General features: G+C 36.4%; 1 protein-coding gene across 7 annotated transcripts in view; it reads left to right on the top strand.

The window, feature by feature from the left end:
* The window catches only part of LOC143257623 (protein still life, isoform SIF type 1-like), a 297,368-nt gene that overhangs the window by 167,168 nt on the left and 106,700 nt on the right, over window positions 1–23,500 (top strand). For 6 of the 7 annotated variants that reach the window (XM_076516633.1, XM_076516637.1, XM_076516634.1 and 3 more), the window contains 2 exons: window positions 10,311–10,421; window positions 21,032–21,222. In XM_076516633.1, the coding sequence (XP_076372748.1) occupies window positions 10,311–10,421; window positions 21,032–21,222 (302 nt within the window). The remainder of the gene's footprint in view (window positions 1–10,310; window positions 10,422–21,031; window positions 21,223–23,500) is intronic. The other variant, XM_076516638.1, reaches the window with a different exon arrangement.

The raw sequence follows: 23,500 nt of genomic DNA, 5'->3' as shown, positions 1-23,500 counted from the left end.
ACTGGTCCACTTTCACTGCTATGGCAGAACTTGATCCTGCCATCATGAATCAGCCATCAAAAGACGACTGTGTGGCAGCAGTAACTGACTGTATTATACAAGCAGCTGCTCAGTGTATTCCTAAAACTTAGACACGTTTTCCACGATACCCTCGTCCGTGGTGGAATCCTGCTTGCCACTTGGCACAAAAAGCTCCAAAACTGGCCTGGGATACTTTCCATAGATATCCCACACTTTCGAACCGCATCGCTTTCCAACGGGCCCGTGTACATGCTAGGTGGGTGAGACATCAAAGCCAGAAGGAGTCTTGGATTAAGTTCACAACTAGCATATCTTCTACCACCAGTTCCAAGGTCATATGGGACAGGATTCGAAAGGTCAGTGGGCACTACAATTCTGTCCCCCTCTCGATCTTACTCTCTGTTGGCCAAGAGGTAGCTGATGTCTGGAGCATCGCTGATACTCTAGATGAAAGCTTTTGACGGGTATCTAGCACTTCTACTTCTTTTTCCACCTTCTTAGCCATCAAGATTCGGGCAGAGCATTCACCTCTTTCCTTTTGAACTGCCTGTCTCTTTGACTATAATCGTCCATTTACACTGGTGGAATTGAAAATGGCCCTTCATCGGTCTGGCAGTACATCTGTTGGACCTGATGATGTACACAATGACATGCTGCACCATCTATCTCCTGCTTCTCTTGATATTCTTCTAATTGGTTTCAACCAGATCTGGTAGGAGAATGTTTTTCCTAATGCCTGGCTCCAGGCTATTATCTTACCTTTCTGTAAGCCTAGGAAAGATCCCAAGATTCCTTCAAACTACAGTCCAATTGCTTTGACGAGCTGTCTCTGTAAGACCTTAGAGAGGATGGTTAATGCTCGTCTTGTTTGGTTCCTTGAATCAAACAACCTCCTCTCACCCACCCAGTGTGAGTTCCAACAACAGCACTCCACCACAGACCACCTAATTTGACTTGAAACATCAATCAGAAAAGCCTTTCTCAAATGCCAACATCTTGTATCAATATTCTTTGACATTGAGAAGGCTTATGACACAACATGACATTTTGCGAGACCTCCATATATATGTGTTATGTGGCCATTTACCTATGTTTATTAAAAATTTTTAATGGACAGGAGATTCCATATTCGTGTGGGTTTGACACTTTTCCGTTCTTTTGTACATTTACTTGGGGTCCCTTAGGACTGTTTTGAGTGTCACACTTTTCAGCATAAAGATAAATGCCATCACTGACAATCTCCCTCTCACTATTGCAAATGAGCTCTATGTCGACGACTTTCACATCTCGTGTCAGTCGTCGGACATGAGATATATTGAGCGGCAACTACAAATTGCTCTCAATCGTGTACTGAAGTGGACTACGGCGAATGGCTTTAATTTTTCTCTCTCTAAAACCGTTTGCATGCACTTTTGCTGCCAACGGGGTATTCACCCTGATCCTGAACTCCGTATCGGTGAAGTTTCGCTGTCAGTGACCAAGTTCTTGGGGCTTATCTTTGACCGTAAGCTGACCTTTATACCACACTTAAAGCAGCTACGGGTCCAATGCACAAGAGCACTGAACATTCTCCGTATCCTCTCTACCGCCAATTGGGGAGCGGATCGATGTTCTATGTTAAAGATATATCGTTGTCTTATTCGATCAAAACTCGACTATGGATCAATGGTCTGTGGCTCTGCCAGACCCTCGGCCTTAAAGATGCTGGACCCCATTCATCATCAAGGACTTTGACTCTGCACTGGGGCTTTTTTGCACCTCCCCAGTTCAAAACTTATAGGTCGAATCTCATGAACATTTTCTACACCTTTGAAGAGTGAACATTGTCATTGTGTAACGGAACAGCTTCGAGGCTTAACATTGATGAATCGATAAAGAGACGCCACTCTTGCGAGTCATGGTCACAACCCAAAGCAGAAAATAATTTTTCGATGTCAACACAGAAACAGAGACTGTCAACTAGTGCAAAGAAATTGGTTATATCATCTTGGCGGCTTCGAAAAACAGAAATTTTCATATCTGGTGACAGCAAACACCATTCCTGCAGTTTCGAACCCAGCAATTTGGTTTTTGCTTTTGACAGACCCAAATCTCTGGCTAAATCGTTTAATTCTGACTGTTATGAGATGTGGATCGCCTGAGGAGCACGGTTCAAAATCCGGATCAATGTTACTGCCAGTTCCCTGCATTGCAGTTTCTTCATCTGGTTCGTCTAAGGCTCATTCCTCTGGTGGTTTCGGAATTGGAAGACTGTCGTCATGTGGCACGGGTCTCATTGCTGAAGGCAGATTAGGGTATTAAATTGACTTCTTGTTTTTGGCAGAGAAACCAGACACATTAGTCAAACAGAAGTAACAGTCCGTCACATGGTCTTTCTGTTCTCGCCATATCATCGGAACAGCAAACGGCATTGTCTTTCGAGTGTCTCTGAGCCAAGCTCTGGCAGACAGACAGCACGTGTCACACAACAAATGTGAGGCGCCCATTCCTGGTCTTGATCACCAATTTTACAGCCGAAGTACAAATAATATGCTTTCTTCACAAGAGACACCAATCATCCTGTAAAACGTCTATAACACCTAACTTACTTGTTACAGTGCTACTGAGACAATGATATATTCTGAGACAATACTTACACACTATAAGGTCTATATTAATCCAATGAGCAGCATCTATGTATGCAAGCCACTTTTATAGCCTGTATAGGCTGCATACTTCCACAGAATAGCTTCCAACCTGGCCTGATTTCATGCCTGAACATGCCCAGACTGCACAAAACATTGTTCATAGGTATCTTACAGAAACGAAAATTTTTGGACACAAATATAATAAAAACATGACAAAACTGAATATTTTGATGAAACTGTACGTGAAAGAGAACGTACGTCTCTACGATAGACCATTTAATTCGCCTTGAAACATTAATCAGAGAAGTCTATATAAGGCGAGAATCTTGTTACTGTTTTTTATTTAGAGAAAGCTTACGATACAACATGGAGATATGACATCTTACGATACACTTTCACTTGTATGGATTGCGTGGAAACTTACCCCTTTTCATCAAGCAATTCTTAATGAAGCGCCGATTCCAAGTCCGTGTGGCTCAACACTTTCTCATTTTTTTCCACAGGAACTTAGAGTCTTTCAGGGCTGTATTCTGAGCGTCACACTTTTCATTATAAAGATTAATGCCATCAGTGAACAGCTACCCCGTACAGTTGCAAACGGTATTTTTGTTGATGACTTTCACATCTCATGGCAGTTATCAAACATGAGGTGTATTGAACGGCAGCTACAAACTGCAATCAATCAGATACTGAAGTGGACTACAGCAAATGGTTTTAAACTTTCACTCTCTAAAAATCTTTATTAGATCGTTTTCTCCTTCTTGTCTTGGGTTATATGATTATCTTTAGACCGTTTCCTCCCTCTTGTCTTCGGTTGTATGATGTTGTTTTTCATTTTTCGTTAAATATTCACTTGAAGGTCGTAAAGATGAGCTGAAATCGATGTTGCCGTGGCGTTAGTACGCAGGCAACATCATTACCTCGGACTACCAATCGACAGTTGGTTCTATGGAATCCTGATTAGTTTGCTTATTTTTACATTCGACCCTTCCTGACCTCTTTCCAACAGTTTGAGCTCGAAACTTCCAATTGTCTGGCTCATCACATTAAAACTTTTAGTAGCGTTTATGTATTTGTATAAATCACTTCGCGTGGTTTGTTAAAACTAAAGTAACGTTTGACAGTAATTTCAGATTCCAAATAATCATGCCTCTGTTTGTAGATTCGAAACACTGAAAAGTTGTAAAAATAGCAAAAACAAAAGAAATGCTAGTACAAGCTCGCGCCCGTTATCAAAGAAACAAATCAACATTTGAATTCTACGGAAGCCTTCTTATAGACCGGACAATTTCGCGTTTACATTTTATTTGCTCAGTCAAAAACTGTATAAAATATTTTAATATGTAACGCAATGCAATTTTGTCTACTAACAGATATGTAAGTCTAGTATTGTTTTTTTTTACAAACATCAATTTTCACTAGACCATAACAAAAATAAAAGAAACAGACATTTTTATGGAGAGGGCTAAGAAATTGTGGAGAGAATGCAGGTTTGAATATGTTTGTCGTTTTGTTTTCATGTTAAACTAACTCAAAAATTATCTTTCAAGAAAAGGAGTGACTGTGGTTGTTGAACTCAATTGAGCCAGTTCAGATGGTTTACGGAAAATATCACAATTTGATAAGTAGAATAATTTTCCCCAGAATATGCACTGTTTGTTGCTGCTTTATTTAGGAAGTGCCTTAAGAACATGAACTGAATTTCATGTTTAGTATTTACGTGCTAAACACAGATTATAAACTTAATTCAGATGAAACAATTCCTGTCTAGGTGTCTCTTTAGATGGATTTAAAATAATAATAAATTCTGGAGTTGACAGAGCGTACATAGCCTATTCTTTAGCTTCACTTTTGGATGTTTTTAGGTTGTTAAGCTAAATTCAGAGTCGCACACGCGTTCTTGGTGTCAGATTGGTAAATTAAACATTAAGATTATTTAGATGGGTAAGAAAACAGTAAAACTGAATTTCCAGCCCTTTCCCCGTGAGTCAGACTTAAACTTGAGAACTTAAAATGTTCAAATTCGGATTTATGTATCTACGGTAGAGTATAGTACAGACAGTCCGTAGTGTAGAATGGCTCTTAACAACTAACAGTCTCCTGAATGTTGGGAGTTGAAAATACAACATATTCACTACTGTAGTACTCATCTGTACGACAGTGTTGTACGACATTCCTAGAAATGTTCAGTCGACAGTGTTGTACGACATTCCTAGAAATGTTCAGTCGACAGTGTTGTACGACATACCTAGAAACGTCCATCATACTGATGTTCACCAACACCGTTCACTTCTCAAGGAATGAATTAGCTGAAAAAATTGTGTTTGAAACTTGTAGTAAAATGTGTAATTGCTTGTAATATATTCTATTTAAGAGAATAACGTACAAGAGTATACACCTACCATTTATGTCTTAGTGTGAATCCAGTATAGTGTACAGGAGTGTACACTTAACATTTGTCTTAGTGTGAAGCCAGGAAAATGTATTGAACCATAAAACTGCCACACTTTGAAGTGACATCGGGATAGATTAGAGAAACAACACATTTAAACTTATATAAACGTTTCTTTGATATCAACAGTTCCTTAAGCTGTAGAAAGTCTCTCGCCTCGAGAAAAATAATCAATTTTCCTTCGTTTCTGGTTCAAACTGGCATTTCGTTGTGAAGAAACATCCTTCTCATGTTCACTTTGTGGAAGGAAAATAAACTGTAATTAACTTACTCTTGTCACTAAATCAGCGATTAGATATTCAACAGACGATCCCATTGTTCTCATTGGTTTCTGTAGCAGCAACTAATCGGCAAATGAAAAAAAAAAAAACATATTTTCTGTTTCAATGTTTGGTAACTTCTAATTTTCATGTTAATCTGAGCAGCTTGTTTGTCCTCCAGATATATAAGACCCGTTGTATTTTAAAACCGTTGGTTCAAGAATTTCGGAATCTTTTGTATTCCAACACTATGTGTCATGTGAGTGTAATAGTACTGTATTTTAATTAAATCGGCCTGGCAGTCTAATGAGTGTTATATATTGTCATTGTTAGCTCTGGTGTTATACTTACGTTTTTTTATTTCTTTGATGGAAAAACTTGTAAAGGAAGCGCTTAACATTTTAGTTCAGTTTTGTAGGGGACATAAACAGTATAATGTAGTGCATAATTAAACTTAAAACCCTCCTTGCAGCGGTATTGCTCTAATATAATTGTTCAATGAAAGTTTGCCTGCAAGTTGCCTTTGGGATACTGGATGGGAAGCAGGTGTGAGTGGCGATAGGCGTACTATATTCTTTATATCGTTTCTGTAAGAATTTTCACGTAAAGCTGTACAAAGGACTATATGTGCATAACATTCCATAATTTTGAGCTGATAGATTAGTGGGGAGACAAACAACACCTATCGCCAACTCTTAGGCTACGTTTATTTGATCTTAGTATATATCACCAGTAATAGTTACTGAGGTGAAGATAAAATGTTTTAGCCATTGTGAACAGACTATAGGACAAGTGAATTATCGTAATCGTGTTGTTTGAATTGGTGTCAATCCTTAAAAAAAACATTCAGGGCGAAAAATTGTTATGATTTGTTTTAGATATCACGAACAGCTTTCCATTATGGAATAATTAAAGTGAAATAAGCTATCCACAGTAAAATAAGTTACTTTTCTGGGGTGTTGAATTCAAACACTTGCTGGTGTTCCTCCCTATTTTGGTGATATATGGAAGGCTCTGACAGACTTAAACTAGCGTTTGCTACACCGTCGCTTTGTTTCGAACCAGCATTTACTGTGAGCAGCTTTTCGTTTTATCTCGATCTTTAATTACTTTCTTGCTACGATGTAACTAGGCCTAAAGTGTTTATTTCTTCTTCTTGTCTTTTACTTATGGATGAATAAATCAAAATGTCGACTGGCTTTTTTCCTTGTCTTATTTTATTAGTCTATTAAGTTCTTTGAGAATTATTTCTCTTACAAATAACTATTCAGTAAACTATAACACTCTAATTTCTAAACATTCGTTAGAAATGTTGCTTAGAAAGAGGGCATCAGAAACCTATATAAATATAATAGTACTGTCTATTGTTACTACTTTGCAAGGTGTGGGTGGAGTTTCGCCTAAGTTCGTATGGAAGTTTATTAGGTTCATGCTGGAGCACATACAAAATTTCAGTTTTGCATTTTTCGGTTTTTATGGGCGCTTTTTACCATTACTCCACCTACTGTGGATAATTATTTGGCTTGGAGATTCATTGGATTAAAGGGGAGATGCACACAAATTTTCAGTTTTGCTGTTTTTTTATGTGCGTTTTTCTTACGTTTTCTTACCACCACTTTCCCCCCTGTTGATGCATCTCCACCAAATTTGGCATGACGATTTGTTGGGTCCATGCTGAGATATATGCGAATCTGGCATAAAGGTTTGTTGAGTCAATGCTGAGATATATGCGAATTTGCGGTTTCACATTTTGTGTTTTGCGGTTTTATGGGAGTTTTTTACTATTACATATGAGGGAAGCAATTTTTCATGTCCAAAGATAATTTTTCATTAATCAAGAATCTACGATACCGCTGTCGAGGGGATAGGTACTCCAGCTAGTATTGTAATGATATTTTATTGTATATTCATTGCTACATTGTTTTATATTGCATACAATTGATGTAACGGATGAAGACCTACTTCCAACTAAGTAATCAGTAGTGTTGTACAACATATTTGGAAACATCTAGCCAAGATTGTACGACATTCCTAGAAATGTTCAGTCGACAGTGTTGTACGACATTCCTAGAAATGTTCAGTCGACAGTGTTGTACGACATTCCTAGAAATGTTCAGTCGACAGTGTTGTACGACATTTCTAGAAATGTTCAGTCGACAGTGTTGTACGACATTCCTAGAAATGTTCAGTCGACAGTGTTGTACGACATTCCTAGAAATGTTCAGTCGACAGTGTTGTACGACATTCCTAGAAATGTTCAGTCGACAGTGTTGTACGACATTCCTAGAAATGTTCAGTCGACAGTGTTGTACGACATACCTAGAAACGTCCATCATACTGATGTTCACCAACACCGTTCACTTCTCAAGGAATGAATTAGCTGAAAAAATTGTGTTTGAAACTTGTAGTAAAATGTGTAATTGCTTGTAATAGTAAGAAACTACCACCAGTGGTTAACAAATCACTGTAAGTACAATGTGATGAATATCGTAAAATCAGAACCTGCTGAAAGAATTTTAATATTTCAGATAATGTGTGGTTCCACGATGCTTAAATTTCTCGGTGGGTCAGTGATAACTCTGCAGATTTACAACGCTAAAATCAGGGGCTCAATTTCTCGCGGTAGACAATGTGGCTTTGCTCTAAAAAAAAACAAAAACAGTCAACCAACAAACCAAGGTACTTTTAAAAATCGACATCTCTGCTTGTATTCAAAGACCTGAAAAACAAGAATTATAACTTCATTGTTTTGTGTTTACTTAGTTTTAACTGAGAATCTAATTCTCTAAATCAAATAAGTGTCATCATAACAATAGAGAGATCCGTCATCGTGTTAGTTAGTAATATAACAGCGTAAATTTATTTATTTTAATAAATAAAATTTATCTTTTGTCAGATATGACCCGATGTTATGGGTCGGAATAATTTATTCATTAAACCCAAAATTTGCATACTCTTAGAGTTGGTATTATTGTATTTTGAATTAACCGTTGACTTGAAAAGGTTTCACACTAAACATTAAAATAATCTTGATTAGTTGCCCGTCTTTCGTATCATAATTCATACCGGGCGAGCCCCCTGTTTATTATGTTATGTATCACAATTTGAAACATCCTGAAACTGGGTTAAATTGTAATATAAATTTAGAAGTTACTTGAATGTCAATATGTATTAAATTAATGATGTTTACCAACAAGATTGATACTCACAATTTTCTTTTTTAATAGAAATATATTTTAATATACAAGCAATAATACAATGTATAATAACGGTCATTACAAGTAATGATTTATGTACAAAAGTTTTACAAACAATACTGAGTCTTCTACCCGATTTGAAACTTCCTTTATCTTATCGAGACTTAACGACATTCAATTAATTCTGAGTTGATATAGGTACAATTCACTTGACAAGGAGCTAGCTAGTTCTTTGCCCGCGAGTTTTCTTTTACAGCTGAAGTTATACAATATCTTCGAAGAAATACTTTATACCTATATTAATTAATAACCTAAAATCTAATTGCAACGCCCCCTAAGACGTGCCTGGCAACTCTCAGTTGCAAACTCTCTCTCTCTGAAGATGAACTAGAAAGATCGAAACGTTGTTCTCTGTTTTATTAGTAAAAGTGTTAATACCCATACCAGCCATTCTTAGATGCATTTTTATTTCAAGTGGGTTTCTCGTCATCCAGAATAACGTTTGAAGTTAATCAGCTGAAGTTAAACGGTTTGTAAGATTCAAAATCTATAAATCTAATTCTGTAGTTTTCCGATTAATAGGTGTTAATCGCAGTTATAGCTTCCGAGGTTTCTCGTATACCAATTGTAACAAACCAACAATATATTACTGTCTCTTGGCGCGTCGGTTTATAAACGTTAAACAAGATTCTCAAAATTTAAGTTGGCCTAACATTACTAGCGATCACTAGCATTAACATACACACATAGTACATTGTTGATTCTTATACTCGAGAATCTTGTACAGCTTTAGTGAGTAGGCGAGAATTTCGCAATACCGATTTAACAGTATAAGTTGCATACATTTCTAAATATATATGTAACTGAAACAAACATCGATATTAAAATAAATGTATAACAGCAAATCCGTTACACCCACAATATTGTTGAAGTAGTACATAGTTCTTCATTAAAAATTGTGATGTAGTATGATATCTCGGAAACAATTTCAACATGTCTTCATAGTGTGTAACAACGAAAATAATAATACTGCTTTCTTGCCATCTGGTAACGAAAGGGAAATGATGTATATATTTTCAATGATTTGCTTGATGTGAATTTTGGATGATTGCACATTTTTATTTTAGCAACAAAACAATAATATGAAGTAATGGTTATGTTTAAAACAAAGTTGGTAATATTTCAGAACCCGATATCTTAATAACGTTGAAAGTTAGGGGCAGTTTAATATATGAACAACAGAAACGTAAAAGGCAAGTCTTCAGAATTTTAAAGTTTAAGTACAGGGGACGATCGCAGACAGTTCATTTAGTTTGTTTGCACTGAAAAAGAAGACCAATAAGCCACTAAGACCCTGGGTGTGATAAAGAGAAATAAAGAAGTGATTGTATTGTGTGTGGTAAAGAAAAATAAACACAAGTAATTGTATTGTGAAAAACATATAATTTCCATTTATTTGTGTAATTGGACTTTTATTAATATTCTTAATATTTGTAGGAAGGTGAACAGTATGTGACTAAAATATTGTGGTAGATAAAGAAAGGAAAATGAAGAAAACGCCCCGTTTCTAATGCACTATTAACATTAAAATGGTGCTAAAGGGTATTTAGACAGTAACTGGGTTTTTATTGGGTTTGATTAGTATTTGTGCTTTTGCCTGCTTTTCTGCTAGCTTCTAGACTCGTGGCTGTCTTGTGTCTAGTCTATTTGTATTAGATGCTCATTTTTGTTTTGCTTTTTTTTTGCATTTTAGTTGCTTTAATGCGCGAGGTGCATGTGGAATTGGAAGCCATCAGACGAGAAGAGAATGCTTTGAAACTCCAAAGCCACCTACTGGACGGGACCAGAGGAATATGGGAACCACGTGAGTGTTTTTCATTCTGTAACAGTGCTGCCGTGAACGTGACGGTCGTTTAGTCGTTTTATGCGACGAAAGTAGTTGTCTTAGAAGCCACTTGTTTTCATCCAGCCCTCTGTGAAGTGATTTCATGAAATGATCTTAGTGAGGATTAGTTATTTTTCTTTGCTAACATCAAGGAGCGTGTTTGGTAGCATTGCGACACCAACCTTGGACTTTCCAATTCGTGGTTCAGCATTAGCTACTAAGTCCAACCTGGTCCGTAAAATATAACTATAAGGGCTTTATTCTGACTAATAGAATTGACTGCCCCTTTTATAATACACCTGCAACTGGATTTATTACAGCGCGACTTTTGGATCTTAAGATTGGTAGCTCAGCAAATTGACCACTGTTTCTCCCCGTCCAGTGGGACAGCGATAAGTTTAAGGATTTACAACACTAAACTCTGAAGCTCGCTTCAACACAGTGAGCACAGCAGATAGTTCAATGTGGCTTTGTACTCACACAAAAACTAAACACTTGTATGTCTCTTGCCTGTAATTTATATTTCATACGTTACTGGGGGCCTGGCATGGCCGAGCGCGTAAGGCGTGCGACTCGTAATCTGCGGGTCGCGGGTTCGCGCCTGCGTCGCGCTAAACATGCTCGCCCTCCCAGCCGTGGGGGTGTATAATGTGACGGTCAATCCCACTATTCGTTGGTAAAAGAGTAGCCCAAGAGTTGGCGGTGGGTGGTGATGACTAGCTGCCTTCCCTCTAGTCTTACACTGCTAAATTAGGGACGGCTAGCACAGATAGCCCTCGAGTAGCTTTGTGCGAAATTCCAAAAAACAAACAAACAAACAAACGTTACTGGGGAATATGCTACTGATGTATTAGTAGCTTCAAGCCGATATGTCTAAAAAAATATTGTTGATGTATTAGCAGCTTCAAGCCGATATGTCTAAAAAAGTATTGTTGATGTATTAGTTGCTTCAAGCCGATATGTCTAAAAAATATTGTTGTATTAGTAACTTCAAACTTGAAGGACAAAGCTACACAAGGGCTATCTGCGCTAGCCGTCTCTTATTTAGCAGTGTAATATTAAATGGAAGGCCAGCTAGTCATCACCACCCACTGCCAACTCTTGGGCTACTCTTTTACTAACGAATAGTGGGATTGACCCTAACATTATAACGCCCCCACGGCTGAAAGGGCGAGCATGTTTGGTGCGATGGGGATTCGAACCCGCGATCCTCAGATTATTACGAGTCGAGTGCCTTAACCACTTGGCCATGCCTGAACTATTGCGCAAGGATAGTTTGTTTAGAATTTCACAATCGCTAATCAAAGGTAAGCTGCAATAATCGTTTCTGATTTAGCAGTGGGTGACTGGAGGGAAGACAACTAGTCAACACCACCCATCGCCAACTTTTGGGATACTATTTTGCGAGCGAATAATGTGATTGATCGTGATATTATAACGTCTCAGCGGTGGAAAGGGAAGACATGTTCAGTGATGGGTAGGATTCGAACCCGCGAGCCACAAATTCTCCTATCCACCGGGTAATGCGAAGCGTGATACAAATAATCCTACAGTATGGAATGCATCAAACATTAACAACTGTTCAGTCTGTGTTTGTTTTCCTTTGTTGTTATTTTGCTAGTTTTCTGTAGTAAAAGAGACAACACAAGTCTACAGATATGACGAGAAGAAATTTGGATACTATATACAACATTTAACTATGTCCTTAAAATATTAATATTTATAATAAATTTAATGTAAATTAATGAAGTTTGGAGACAGCTTGAATAGGCAGTAACAGAAATGTTATTCTAAACGAACAGCGTTTCTTTCACTACCTGTTCAAGTCGTCTCCAAACTTTATTTTATAAAAAGAAAGGTGTGTTACTCATTGTTGGTTTTATTACCTGTGCAGAAGATACTGAGTTCCAGATTTTCTACCCGTACCTATCACTGATTAAAATATGTATTAAACATTTCAATAAGTTCGTTGAACACCAACACGTTTTAATTCAACCATCCAACCAGCTGTTTCTTGAGTGTGGTTTTAGAACAGACAGCATAAAACCTTGGTTACGTCATCTGTTTTCCATTGTCGTTCTAAAGAGTAATATCTCCATAAAATACACGTTTCGGGGATTGAGTCATCTCCAAGCTGTATTAAGTATTAATTTTAATACTCGCCTATTACTGGTTACTTTGAGAATTTTAAAGGAAGATATCTTATTAACGTAAGAATATTTGTTGGTACATGGATTCTTACATTTTTTTAAAACTGCAACTATTCTTTCTTTGCTCTAAGTTGTCCCCCTATGGGACAGCGAATAAGTCTGTGGCTGACACAGCAGATAGGCCAATGTGGTCTTCATGTAGAATAAACAAGAACATTGCACCAACTAATGGTTTGTATTATAATCTTATTAAGAACCTCTCTAACGCGTAGGTTAAAGTTTTCAACATCCTTTATTTCTACACCAGAGAAAAAAATTCTAGTTTCATTTTTAATTCTATTAGATGTTTCTTTAACGTTGTCTTAACTTCAGAAAATTCGAAGTTTCTTTTTTGTGCGTGTGTGTCTGTAAGACCCTACGGTACAGCAGTGAACTCTAATATGTTGAGAAAATGTGTTACAAAGGTGCGAGTCTCCTTCGGTTGTCAGCCATTATAACACATTTTAGTTAAAAAGGTGCGGGTCTCCTGTCGTTGTCAGCCATTATAACACATTTTAGTTAGAGAGGGGTAGTCTCCCGTTGTTGTCAGCCATTATATAACGCATTTAGTTAGAGAGGGGTTGGTCTCCTGTGGTTCTCAGCCATTATATAACGCATTTAGTTAGAGAGGGGTTGGTCTCCTGTGGTTCTCAGCCATTATATAACGCATTTAGTTGGAAAGGCGTTGGTCTCCTGTGGTTCTCAGCCATTATATAACGCATTTAGTTGGAAAGGCGTTGGTCTCCTGTGGTTCTCAGCCATTATATAGCACATTTAGTTAGAAAGATGTTGGTCTCGTGTCGTTGTCAACCAGTATAACATATCTTAGTTAAAAAGGTGTGGGTCTCGTTGTCAACCTTTATAACACAGTTCAATTCAGTAGGAGGAATCGGCACTCTAAATCTGTACGTGTCGTTTTTTATCTTCGTTTCTATTCTTTATTCCAGACCATAAAGGGCCCGGCATGGCCAGTTGGTTAAAGCACTCAACTCGTAATCTGAGGGTCGCGAGTTTGAATCCCCGTCACATCAAATATACTCGCCCTTTCAGCCGTGGGTGCGTCATAATGTGACGGTCAGTCCCACTATTCATTGATAAAAGAGCAACTCCAGAGTTGATAGTGGGTGATGATGACTAGCTGCCTCCTCTCAAGTCTTACACTGCTAAATTAGGGACGGCTAGCGCAAATAGCCCTCGTATATCTTTGCGCGAAATTCAAAACAAACAAACCAGACCATAAACCAACTGATTATTTTATTATTGTGTCATCGATCATTGGTGTAGAACAGTTTTGTGTATGTGTGATATACATACAGATTAATTATTTTAGTGTTATAAGTCAGTTATCCCCTCCTAACGTTTTTAGTATTACTCTATATTTGTAAGTAGCGCGAATAAGAATATTTAAACTTCGATAAATGTTTTGTTTTCAGGTGTTCTCAATATAATGTATTAAATTATTTCCAATATTAATATATTCGAGAAAAAACAACAAAAAATGTTATCTGTATATTTTCATCATAACACATCTTCCCAAGACAGTAATATTTCTCTGACACACTGTAGAGACAGATTAATATATTTTTATGTTCACTAACTTCTTTAAAATTTATAGTTTTCTGGAATATTAATGTAAATTTTATTACAGATATGTGTATGCTTTTATATACTTGTACATTATATAATGTTATTGAAGGCTATTTCTGAGATTTAGTTTGCTTTAGTGTTTCAGACAGTTCAAGATTTGTTTATTGGTTCCAGCGGCTTCTCCTTCAATTATATATATAATCATACTCTGCAAAACAATTGCCAGTCAATTTATATGATATGATTATTTTAATCCAATCACAGAGGTAAGTCTGTAGATTTCAAATGCTAAAATCAGTGGTTCGATTCCCCTCGATGAGCGCTGCAGATAGCAGAAAATCACACACATACACCGATCACAAATCTTTATTCTATAACGCACCCTTGTGACATTTATAGTAATGTGAATAACACGGCGAAGGTCAAAGTGGAAAAGTTCTTCAAACACACCTTTCTGAATGTCCTGTAAGAAGGAATGATTAGTTGTTCATTAGTGTGCTTGATTAAAATAGTTTTGCAAATTCCTGAATATAGTGTAACCGTTTGTAAATGTGTGATGGTTACAAAAATATGTAGGGTTCTGCCTCTGTTGGAACTTAACGAAACGAGTTTGTGAATATATGTGTGAGTGTGTGTGTGTATCGACTTTAAATTTGCACGCAATGTACTCAAATGAATAACCTGTTGTGGATAATTTGAAATTAACGTAATAGTCGAAAAACAATTTTCCTTCTCCGGCTGCGCCGCTAAGCTAGGCAGGCAATATCGATATTACGTACGGATAAAACTAATGATAAAATATAGAAGCATTTTATATCAGGCAGTACACAAAAGTTATGTTTTTTATTTCCGTTGTGCTGTTCTAATTGTGGAGAAAACGTGACACTAATTTCTGGATTACGTTTGAAACTGAACCTAACTCCTGGCAAGCATTTACATACATACACCCCCCATTGTCACAGTTATATGTTTGCAGATTTACAGCGCTAGAAACCGGGTTTCAATACACTTTGTGGGCAGAGCACGGATAACTCAGTATGTAGCTTTGTGCTAATTTACTAACAAATAAAGAAACAAATTTTTAAATCATTTTTAAGTACTACGCTTCCAGTTTTTGTGTCCTACATTTATACGATTACCGTTTCATTTACAGAAAACTACAAAGATTGTATATTAATCATACGACCACAGCAAAAGGCAACACAGGAAGGAAAGCAGAATTTCGTTTAGTGTACAGAATTAGAATAAGGACATGCAAAAACGACAACGTCTAAACGTTCTTCAGATACGAAAAATATGCTTCCCAAAATAAAAATAAAGCCTGAAAAATGAAGACAGTATAATCTACAAGATTTCATGCTTAAGTAGCGACACCTACATCGGAAACCAGCAGAACAAAATAAATAAATATCAAAATGCCACTCGCCTTCTCCGTCAGCCATTTGAAACCGCAATCAGTGGATGGACTTCAATCCCATATGGGTTTCTTTCCTCAACAACGAATAGAACGAGCACTAAACGTACAGCTCAACCTATAGTTGAACTCTGAGTAGAATAGAAACTCTACTCCAGACGCACTGTTACAAGTTTCACCTCTTCGTCGCTTCGGTTAAACCTCTATTTTAAACATTTGAAGAATATACATTCCCAACTTTCAATTACGACCGTGTTTGAACAAGAGGTCACGTACACAATTAATTTAACCACATCTGCACTAAGTTGCTTACCCTTAAAGCAGTTTCATCTCGCACAAGTGCCCAATCAAATAGGGACCGGCATGGCTAGGTGGTTAGCGTGCTTGACTCGTGATCTGAAGGTCGCTGATTCGAATCCCCGTCGCTTCAAACATGCTTGCCATTTCTTCCGTGTGGACGTTTATATGACGTTGAATCTCATTATTCGTTGGTAGAAGAATAGCCGAAGAGGTGGCGATGGGTAGTGATGACTAGCTGCCTTCCATCTAGTCTTACATTGCGAAATTAGGGACGGCTAGCGCAGATAGCCATTGTGTTGCTCTGCAATAAATTCAAAACACAAACAAATCCTTCTCATATATGGCTGTCAGTGAATTGCAAATTGTTATGCGCAGGGCCTTGTTCTCATCTGACAGTACGTGTAGAACCAAACTACTTGTCTGTTGACGTTCCCGATCTGTTTAAGATGTTCTTGATCACCAGACCAAGAAGTATTAAGTTTTTCTAACAACTGTTGGGTGGTTTAACGGAGGTTTGACCCAACCTCTGTCCAACTCTACTAGTCTCTTTTAAATGACGACAACTTGAAAGATCAAAATCACCCGACCTAACTCTAAACCACCAAACGCATCTTTATATATCCCACATGTGTTTTTGGTTACTTTTGTGACACTCGTGGAGGATGCAATTTCGAATGTTGTTTTCGTTAGGAATGTGGTTGGTTCGGTTACTTTTTTCTGATTAGAGGAAAACTGTTTTTGTTAACAGAAAATTGATGGACAATAAATGTTATTTTTGCTAAATCACATTCAAATGAAGAAAAAGGAAATCACGCATTTAGAAGCGTTTAAATTTTAAGATAACAACAGCATTACTACTTTCCGGTACCTCTAATAGCAGTAACAAAATAGAAGGAAGGTAGTTAGTTAACATCACACGCCGTTAACTCTTGAGCTACTCTTTTACCACAGAATAGTGGTCCCACGTTGAAAGTGTGAATATGCTCAGTGATGATATTCGAACCCGCAATCCTCAGATTGCCAGTCGAGTGCCCTAACCACCAAGCCAAGGTGTCCGACCTGCCCCTTTTGTCCACGTGGGCGGGTTGATATTTATACGTATTTAGAATTTTGAAAGCGTTCAAGTAGACGTTTTAACTTTATTAATAAGTGGTAAGCCCTCTTAGATAAGTTTAATTCTTTCAATTAAGCTGATAAATAACACCGTAATAGATTTTATGCCGAACTCAGCTGTAGTCACATATTATTTCATTGCTCAACATAGACGGGAATGTATATAAATACATTTATTCTTTTCCCTAGGGTTTTTCCGAAAACATATTAGCCTAAATTTCACAGATTTATCTTCCTGTTACTGGAGCTATTCCATTGATGATTATCACGTTCATCTTAACCCTAATTACTGTTTTGTTTTTGTGGAATTCATTATCTTACTTTTAGTAAGTTTTTTTAATTACTAACCAAGTGCTTGTTTTATTCCATGGATTAAATCAGACCGCATAACAAACGTCGTTTCTATTACAATCTTAATATTCCAGACATTAAACACTGTTGGAATTTTTGCTGGAACAGTTTGTTTATCTGTTTTCGTAATTTCAGTCACACAAGGATTATATATGTCCCTAATTTTGAACTGTTTGACTACCCTTTCAGGTTACCCTAATCGAATAGTTGAATTTGACTGAACTGGGAACGCGGAATGTTTTGTTTTTGTTTGTTTTTTGGTGGGGGGTCGGGCAACGAGAAGTGAACCATAAATCCTCAGATTCATAATCCGACACTCTAGCTACTACGCAACGCCCACTCTTTATCAAATGTTTCAGTTACATTTTTTATCATTAAATATAAAACGATTTTTTTTCTTATGAACAATATGAAGCAATTGTTTCTATACTTACTGTTATTGGTAGCTCGACAGTAAACTTGAAGGACTTGAGGTTTCGATTCTAGTGCAGCTTTGCATTCTTTTTAATAATGCAAAACATGCATCTATTCCAGTAACTTTAATTTTTCATTTAAACAAAAGGCAGACACATATTTTGATCTCAAGAACGAGTTTTCTTTACAGTTAGAGATTTGGTTATATGTTTAATACAACTTTTGTTTTGATTATTCTTTGGACCAACAAGAACGAACTTCAAAATATAACATGGATATGAGGTGTGGGGAGTAATTTAAGTTCGTAAAGAGCTACAGTTTGTCTTCCTTCCAACAGAAGCGAACAGAAATATAAGCTCGAAAAATGTTTCACCCTATTGTTTTCCAGCTCCGAATAAAAGAAGGAAAGATGAAGTTGACATTTCTTTCTTTGTAGTACAGTACAGTGTTTATACTGGAATGTAACATTCAAAGATCTTTCGTTCGTCTTTTTACTCCTCATTTTAAGAACATTAGTGTACTTTTCTCAGAAACAATGAAAGATTTTGCCATACGATGGCCTACTGAGATTACTTTCGGTGTGGGAAGAAGGTTGTAGGATAGAGAGTTTTTATTGTTGTTTTTAACTGCGAATATTTATCAGTTTTGTCGTTGATTAGGGCGAAAAACTCTACAACTTAAATGCTGGGTTTTAATACTTAAACTTTGTATGTAAATTTGAATCTTAAGTTTCACAGAGACAAGTCAATGTATTGTTTCTGTCAAAAATAAACCTAAAACAACTAAAAAATAATGAGGATGAGGCGATATTGTGGAGTTGGAAATAGTAACATTTTTAATACCATGGTTTACACGAAAGCACAAAGTGCGGAGCGCTATTGTATTTGCGTTATAAGATCAAAGATGGCGGTTGGTGCTGCTCATTAGACACCTTCCCTCTAATGTCAAATCAACTCAAAATTTGGAAAGGCTAACTCATAACCCTTATGTATCCTTCCGCGAAACTGACGTCATTTGATCTTTTCGTGTGAGACGTGATTATATGTTCTAGATTCTTTTTAATTCCTTATTAATTTAAGTTCTCTAAATATTAATAGCTGAGTATTATTGAATGCATGGAAGGATATTATTCGATACGTAAACTTCTTTTTTTCGTCAAGAGTCTAAAAACAAAAAGTGTTATTTTTTAATAGAAATATCACACTCACCTTACACGTATACTAAGCACACGCGAGTTATACCTAACACGTGATGTGTATTCCCTAATTTGTAGACGTAAGTGCCCCTCCCCAGGGTTCAGCAGTAAGTCTCAAGGCTTATGTAGCTAAAATTCGAGTTTTGATACCAGTAGTGGGCATGCCTATTGTGTAGCTTTGCGCTTAACAACAAAACCTATGGTAAGCATCGGGTAGTGGAGTTAAATTAACCTTTCGAGTACAGAGGATGTTTCATCAGTTTGAGAATTTTATCTTTATAAGAAAAATATGACAAGAAGTCTAGAAGTACTTGAGAAAACACTTGTGACTATAATCTACGAGAAAGCTCTCTCGGAAGTTGAATGCATTGATCCATTAAAATAAGGAATTCTTCATCTAATTAAGGCAGAACTAGGATTAAGACGCGTAAAGAACCGCGGGATATTCTTAGTTTAAAATTTTATTAGCGGACCCTCAAATAGACTTAGAGACGAAGTCGAGAGGAAATCTTTTTTTAAGTCGGAGAATTTTTATTAAAACAAAGACAACTGCTAGTAAGATGAAGAGCTTTCGAATTTAACTTGATGAATCAGACAACATTCTACGTTCTGTTCAGCCGCAGCGTTAGATAAAAGAATATTTGTTTTTTAAGACTAATGATACTTTGGGAGGTTTAAGAAAACTTATATAACTTAGAAAACGTTTGGATATCATTGAAGCATCTGCTATCCTGAGGTCAAGGGTCAGTGGTTTCCAAAAATCTCACTAACGAGATGCGAAAGATCATCTAGAGTTAAGAATGAGAAAGTGGAACAGAACAAGGAGAAATCGAATATTGAATGTAAGTGGGGATCTTAAAGAAATTCAACTGTTTTGAAAATCTCAAGGAAAATGAGAAAAAAATGACTATGAAAAGACCAAACAAACTATATATTTGCTTACTTTAGGTAAAACACTCTGGGGTCAAGTTTAAAACAAAACTTCCAATTATTTGCAGCCGATTACACTGTTTTTATATTGAAATTACTTTTGTATCCCTGGTGTCCATACTACTACTATACTACATGTATAGTTGTGAGTCTGATAAAAAAAAAGAGTTAGGCCTTGTGAGCTTTGACTTGCTGTAGTTACTGTTATTTTTATAATAAAATTACTCTTTATTCCTAGTGTAAAATTCATGTACATTTTGTTCCTTTAAAGAAAACATTCGTAAAGTATCTATAGGTATCTATCTAGTCGTTGTCTAAGAATTTTTCAAGTGTAAACTGATGTTAAAATTATTAGACAACTGAGAACCGTTTCTGTCTGGACGTTTCCATCTACTTTTTATGGAATCAAGTGTCTAGTCGAATAAACGTTCCAAATCCACAGCCATTTTGCAACATTTGGAAAAAACGTTGTCAATGAACTGTTTGAAATGTTTTATTGGATGAGCTACAACAGTGTAAAATGTAATATTAGTGATACAACTTTTAATACAGCGTTTGTTAGTTCAATAAAAACAATATGCAATGAACTGTAACAAAGTAGAGCAAACAGTAGTGCACAGACCTTTGTTTCGGTGGAACAGGAAAGCCTGTAAATGGTACAGAAAGTTCTGGATACGTCGCGACTGTTGTGTGTAAAATACTAGTAAAGTTTTTGATCCAGAATGAAAGAGGAACTTCTTGGCAAACTTATAATTTTTATTAGGATTGACTAAAATCTTCTAAGAGTGATATATTATTGGAATTATGGCCGAAAGTACCGTTAACAACATTGGCACCCAATGCATTCTAATCTTTATAAGTAGAAAAGTAAAAACAAATTACATTTAACTACTGGTACTATGACCAGTTTGATTTTCAGTTTCGCTGCAAGTAAATAGTTTACTTTGATCGGACGTTATTATTATCGACAAATACATATACAGACTGCAAAAACGTATTAATTTATATATATACTTAATGTAGTGGCTGTTAATTGTTCGTATTTTTATGTCCTCTGCTCCTTTTTACTGATAACTAAGTAGTTTGTGTTTTATAGGAGGGATATCTGGTGGAAAATCTAACACTTTGCCACTACCTCATCAAAATTCAAATCGGCAGTTAAGCCTAACCAGTAGCCTGTCTGTAGCGGATTCCTCGGCTGCAGGAACCAGAGACCCCAGCCCTTCTTTTTACGGACAGCCCTCATTGGAAAGTGCCGATTCTCGAATATATCTGACGTCTTCAGAGGTAAGAGATTTCATTGATTAGTTTCATTGACGTAATTAATTCCTGTGTTATATGTTGTTTAATAGAATATCTAGAGCACTTGCATTATTCTCTTCCAAGTTTCATCACCAAACGACTTCGCGTTACTACTCCGATGTAAACGTTTCTCGCTTGGTATTAACCAATTCTCTTTAAACGTTTCTGGTTCGACAATGACTGATGTTCTGTGAGTGTTTCTTGTTTGACATCTCTAAAACTACACAACTGTTTGTAAACAAAAAAAACTACATTTTATTTACAAAGATCCAATTAATTAAGTTTTTAGTGATAAAGAATTTTGTCTAAATATTCCTTTGGTTATACCGTATTGTTTAGTATTTATCGCATTATTTTATTTAGCTGTTTATTCTTCTGTAGCTGGTTCTGCCAACATTTAAATATTTACCGTTTTAATAAAATATTTCACTATAAGATTACTTGGATTTTTCTCTAATTTTCTTAATGAGTCGCGACTCATGATGACAAAATTCGTTCCAAACATTGGAACTGAAGATTCGCGTTAAGTGTGAATATCAAATTCCACTACTTGATCAAGAGTTACATAAGATATGACGGCCGGTGTTGTTGAGTAGCCATCTTTTCCTTAGTTTGTCACCTCTAAATTAGGGATAGCTTGAGCATATATCCCTCAGGAGTAACTTTGCGTAGAATTCAACAGACAAACAAATATTTGAATAAGAAAAAATATAAAATTGCACTTACACAACGTACTGTAAAATTTTACTTAAAAATAATGTTTGAAGAGGTCTAGTTTATTCCTGCAACAGGAGTGCACGAAACTTACGTTATTGTTTAATATGAGGAAGGTCTTTTAAAGCGTTTATTACATATGTGTCATTCACGATATACCCTGTTTTATTAAGAGTGGAAAAATAAATTGTCCTTTTTTTATTGAACATTTTATGGTAGAAACATATCCTAGAAAATTTGTATGAACACTACAAACGTAAGTACCCCAGTGACACAGACACGTGTGCGGATTTATAATGCTAGAAACAGGTTGGGCATAGAACACAAAAAGCTAGCTCATGGTGGAGCTTTGTGCTTAATTGTCAACAAAGTACACGCGTAAGGGATTGCGGAGTATGTTTGCAAGATTTCCTAAAAATGAGTACTATAGAAAGGCCAAATCAGTATTACAATCATCGCGTTCAATTAATACGTCACCATTCACAGTGCTGTTAGTAATGATGGTGTTTTAAGGAATGTATTAAGCAATCTCGGACACGTTATGTAGCATCAAATTATCTTAACAACGACATCGTACTTAGCTGTAGTCTAAATAATTTCTTGAGGACTGTAAGTTAGGAAAGAAAACTTGTCCGCTTCTGACGATTCGTTGCTTTGTCACAATCCAAGTAGCTCGACACAAGCTCTCTAACAGGAAAGCGCTTGCGCCAGTGATTTTCTGCAGAAGAGGCGGCCTTCTTTTTTCGCACAGGTGAATTGAGTGAACATTGAGGTTCGTTGTACACATTATTTGCCCGTTATTCTGTGTTTTATCTCCTCTGCACGTATGAAGTATGTTATTGTTATTTTTTTCTTCCTTGAGAGAGAAATATAATTTACATGCCAACAGCTGTCGTGTAAAACAGCGAAGAGAACAATATGGCTGTTGTTGTTTAACGTTATAAGTTTCAGAAGCGTCGCTTTCTGATCCTTTTGTAAGTTACTTTCCACGTTGTTGCTTCGAACTAATCCAACAGATGTACACGTGAACTTCTATGAGTTACTATTATGTTTGAGTTTTAAACATTTTATTAGTCACTTACTAGAAATTCTGCAATAGGGCGCCTTATTGGAAGATATCCACTACTAACTTCTATGAGTTAGTATTGTGCTGGAGATATAACACTTTATTAGAGACTAGCTAGAACTTCCGCGAATGGAAGTTTTGTTGGAAGGTGTACACTAGAAAATTCAGTGAGTTGATATTATAATGCTGGAAGTATAAAAAGTTTTTATTTGTCACTAAAAATACTTCTGGAGACATTAAGAAAATTTTATGAAATTTTCTAACCTTTTGCTGTTTTTCGTTAAACTGGCATTTCACCATAAAAGAGGTCAGTTTACAAGAAAATAAAAACAAATTGTTTTGTGATGTTCTCGTAACAGGTTAATGTGTTTCTTATTTCGATTAAATTTGACTGTTTACCAAAATTCCTGAATTGTTAATTTAATTATCTTGATAACCTTGATTTTAAGATATAACTATTCAATCACAATTCAGTTTAATTTG

The sequence above is a fragment of the Tachypleus tridentatus genome, chromosome 7 (assembly GCF_004210375.1).
Source record: "Tachypleus tridentatus isolate NWPU-2018 chromosome 7, ASM421037v1, whole genome shotgun sequence".
NCBI lineage: Eukaryota > Metazoa > Arthropoda > Merostomata > Xiphosura > Limulidae > Tachypleus > Tachypleus tridentatus.
The sequence above is the reverse complement of the archived record's forward strand: the minus strand, read 5'-3'. Positions and strand labels throughout refer to the sequence as shown.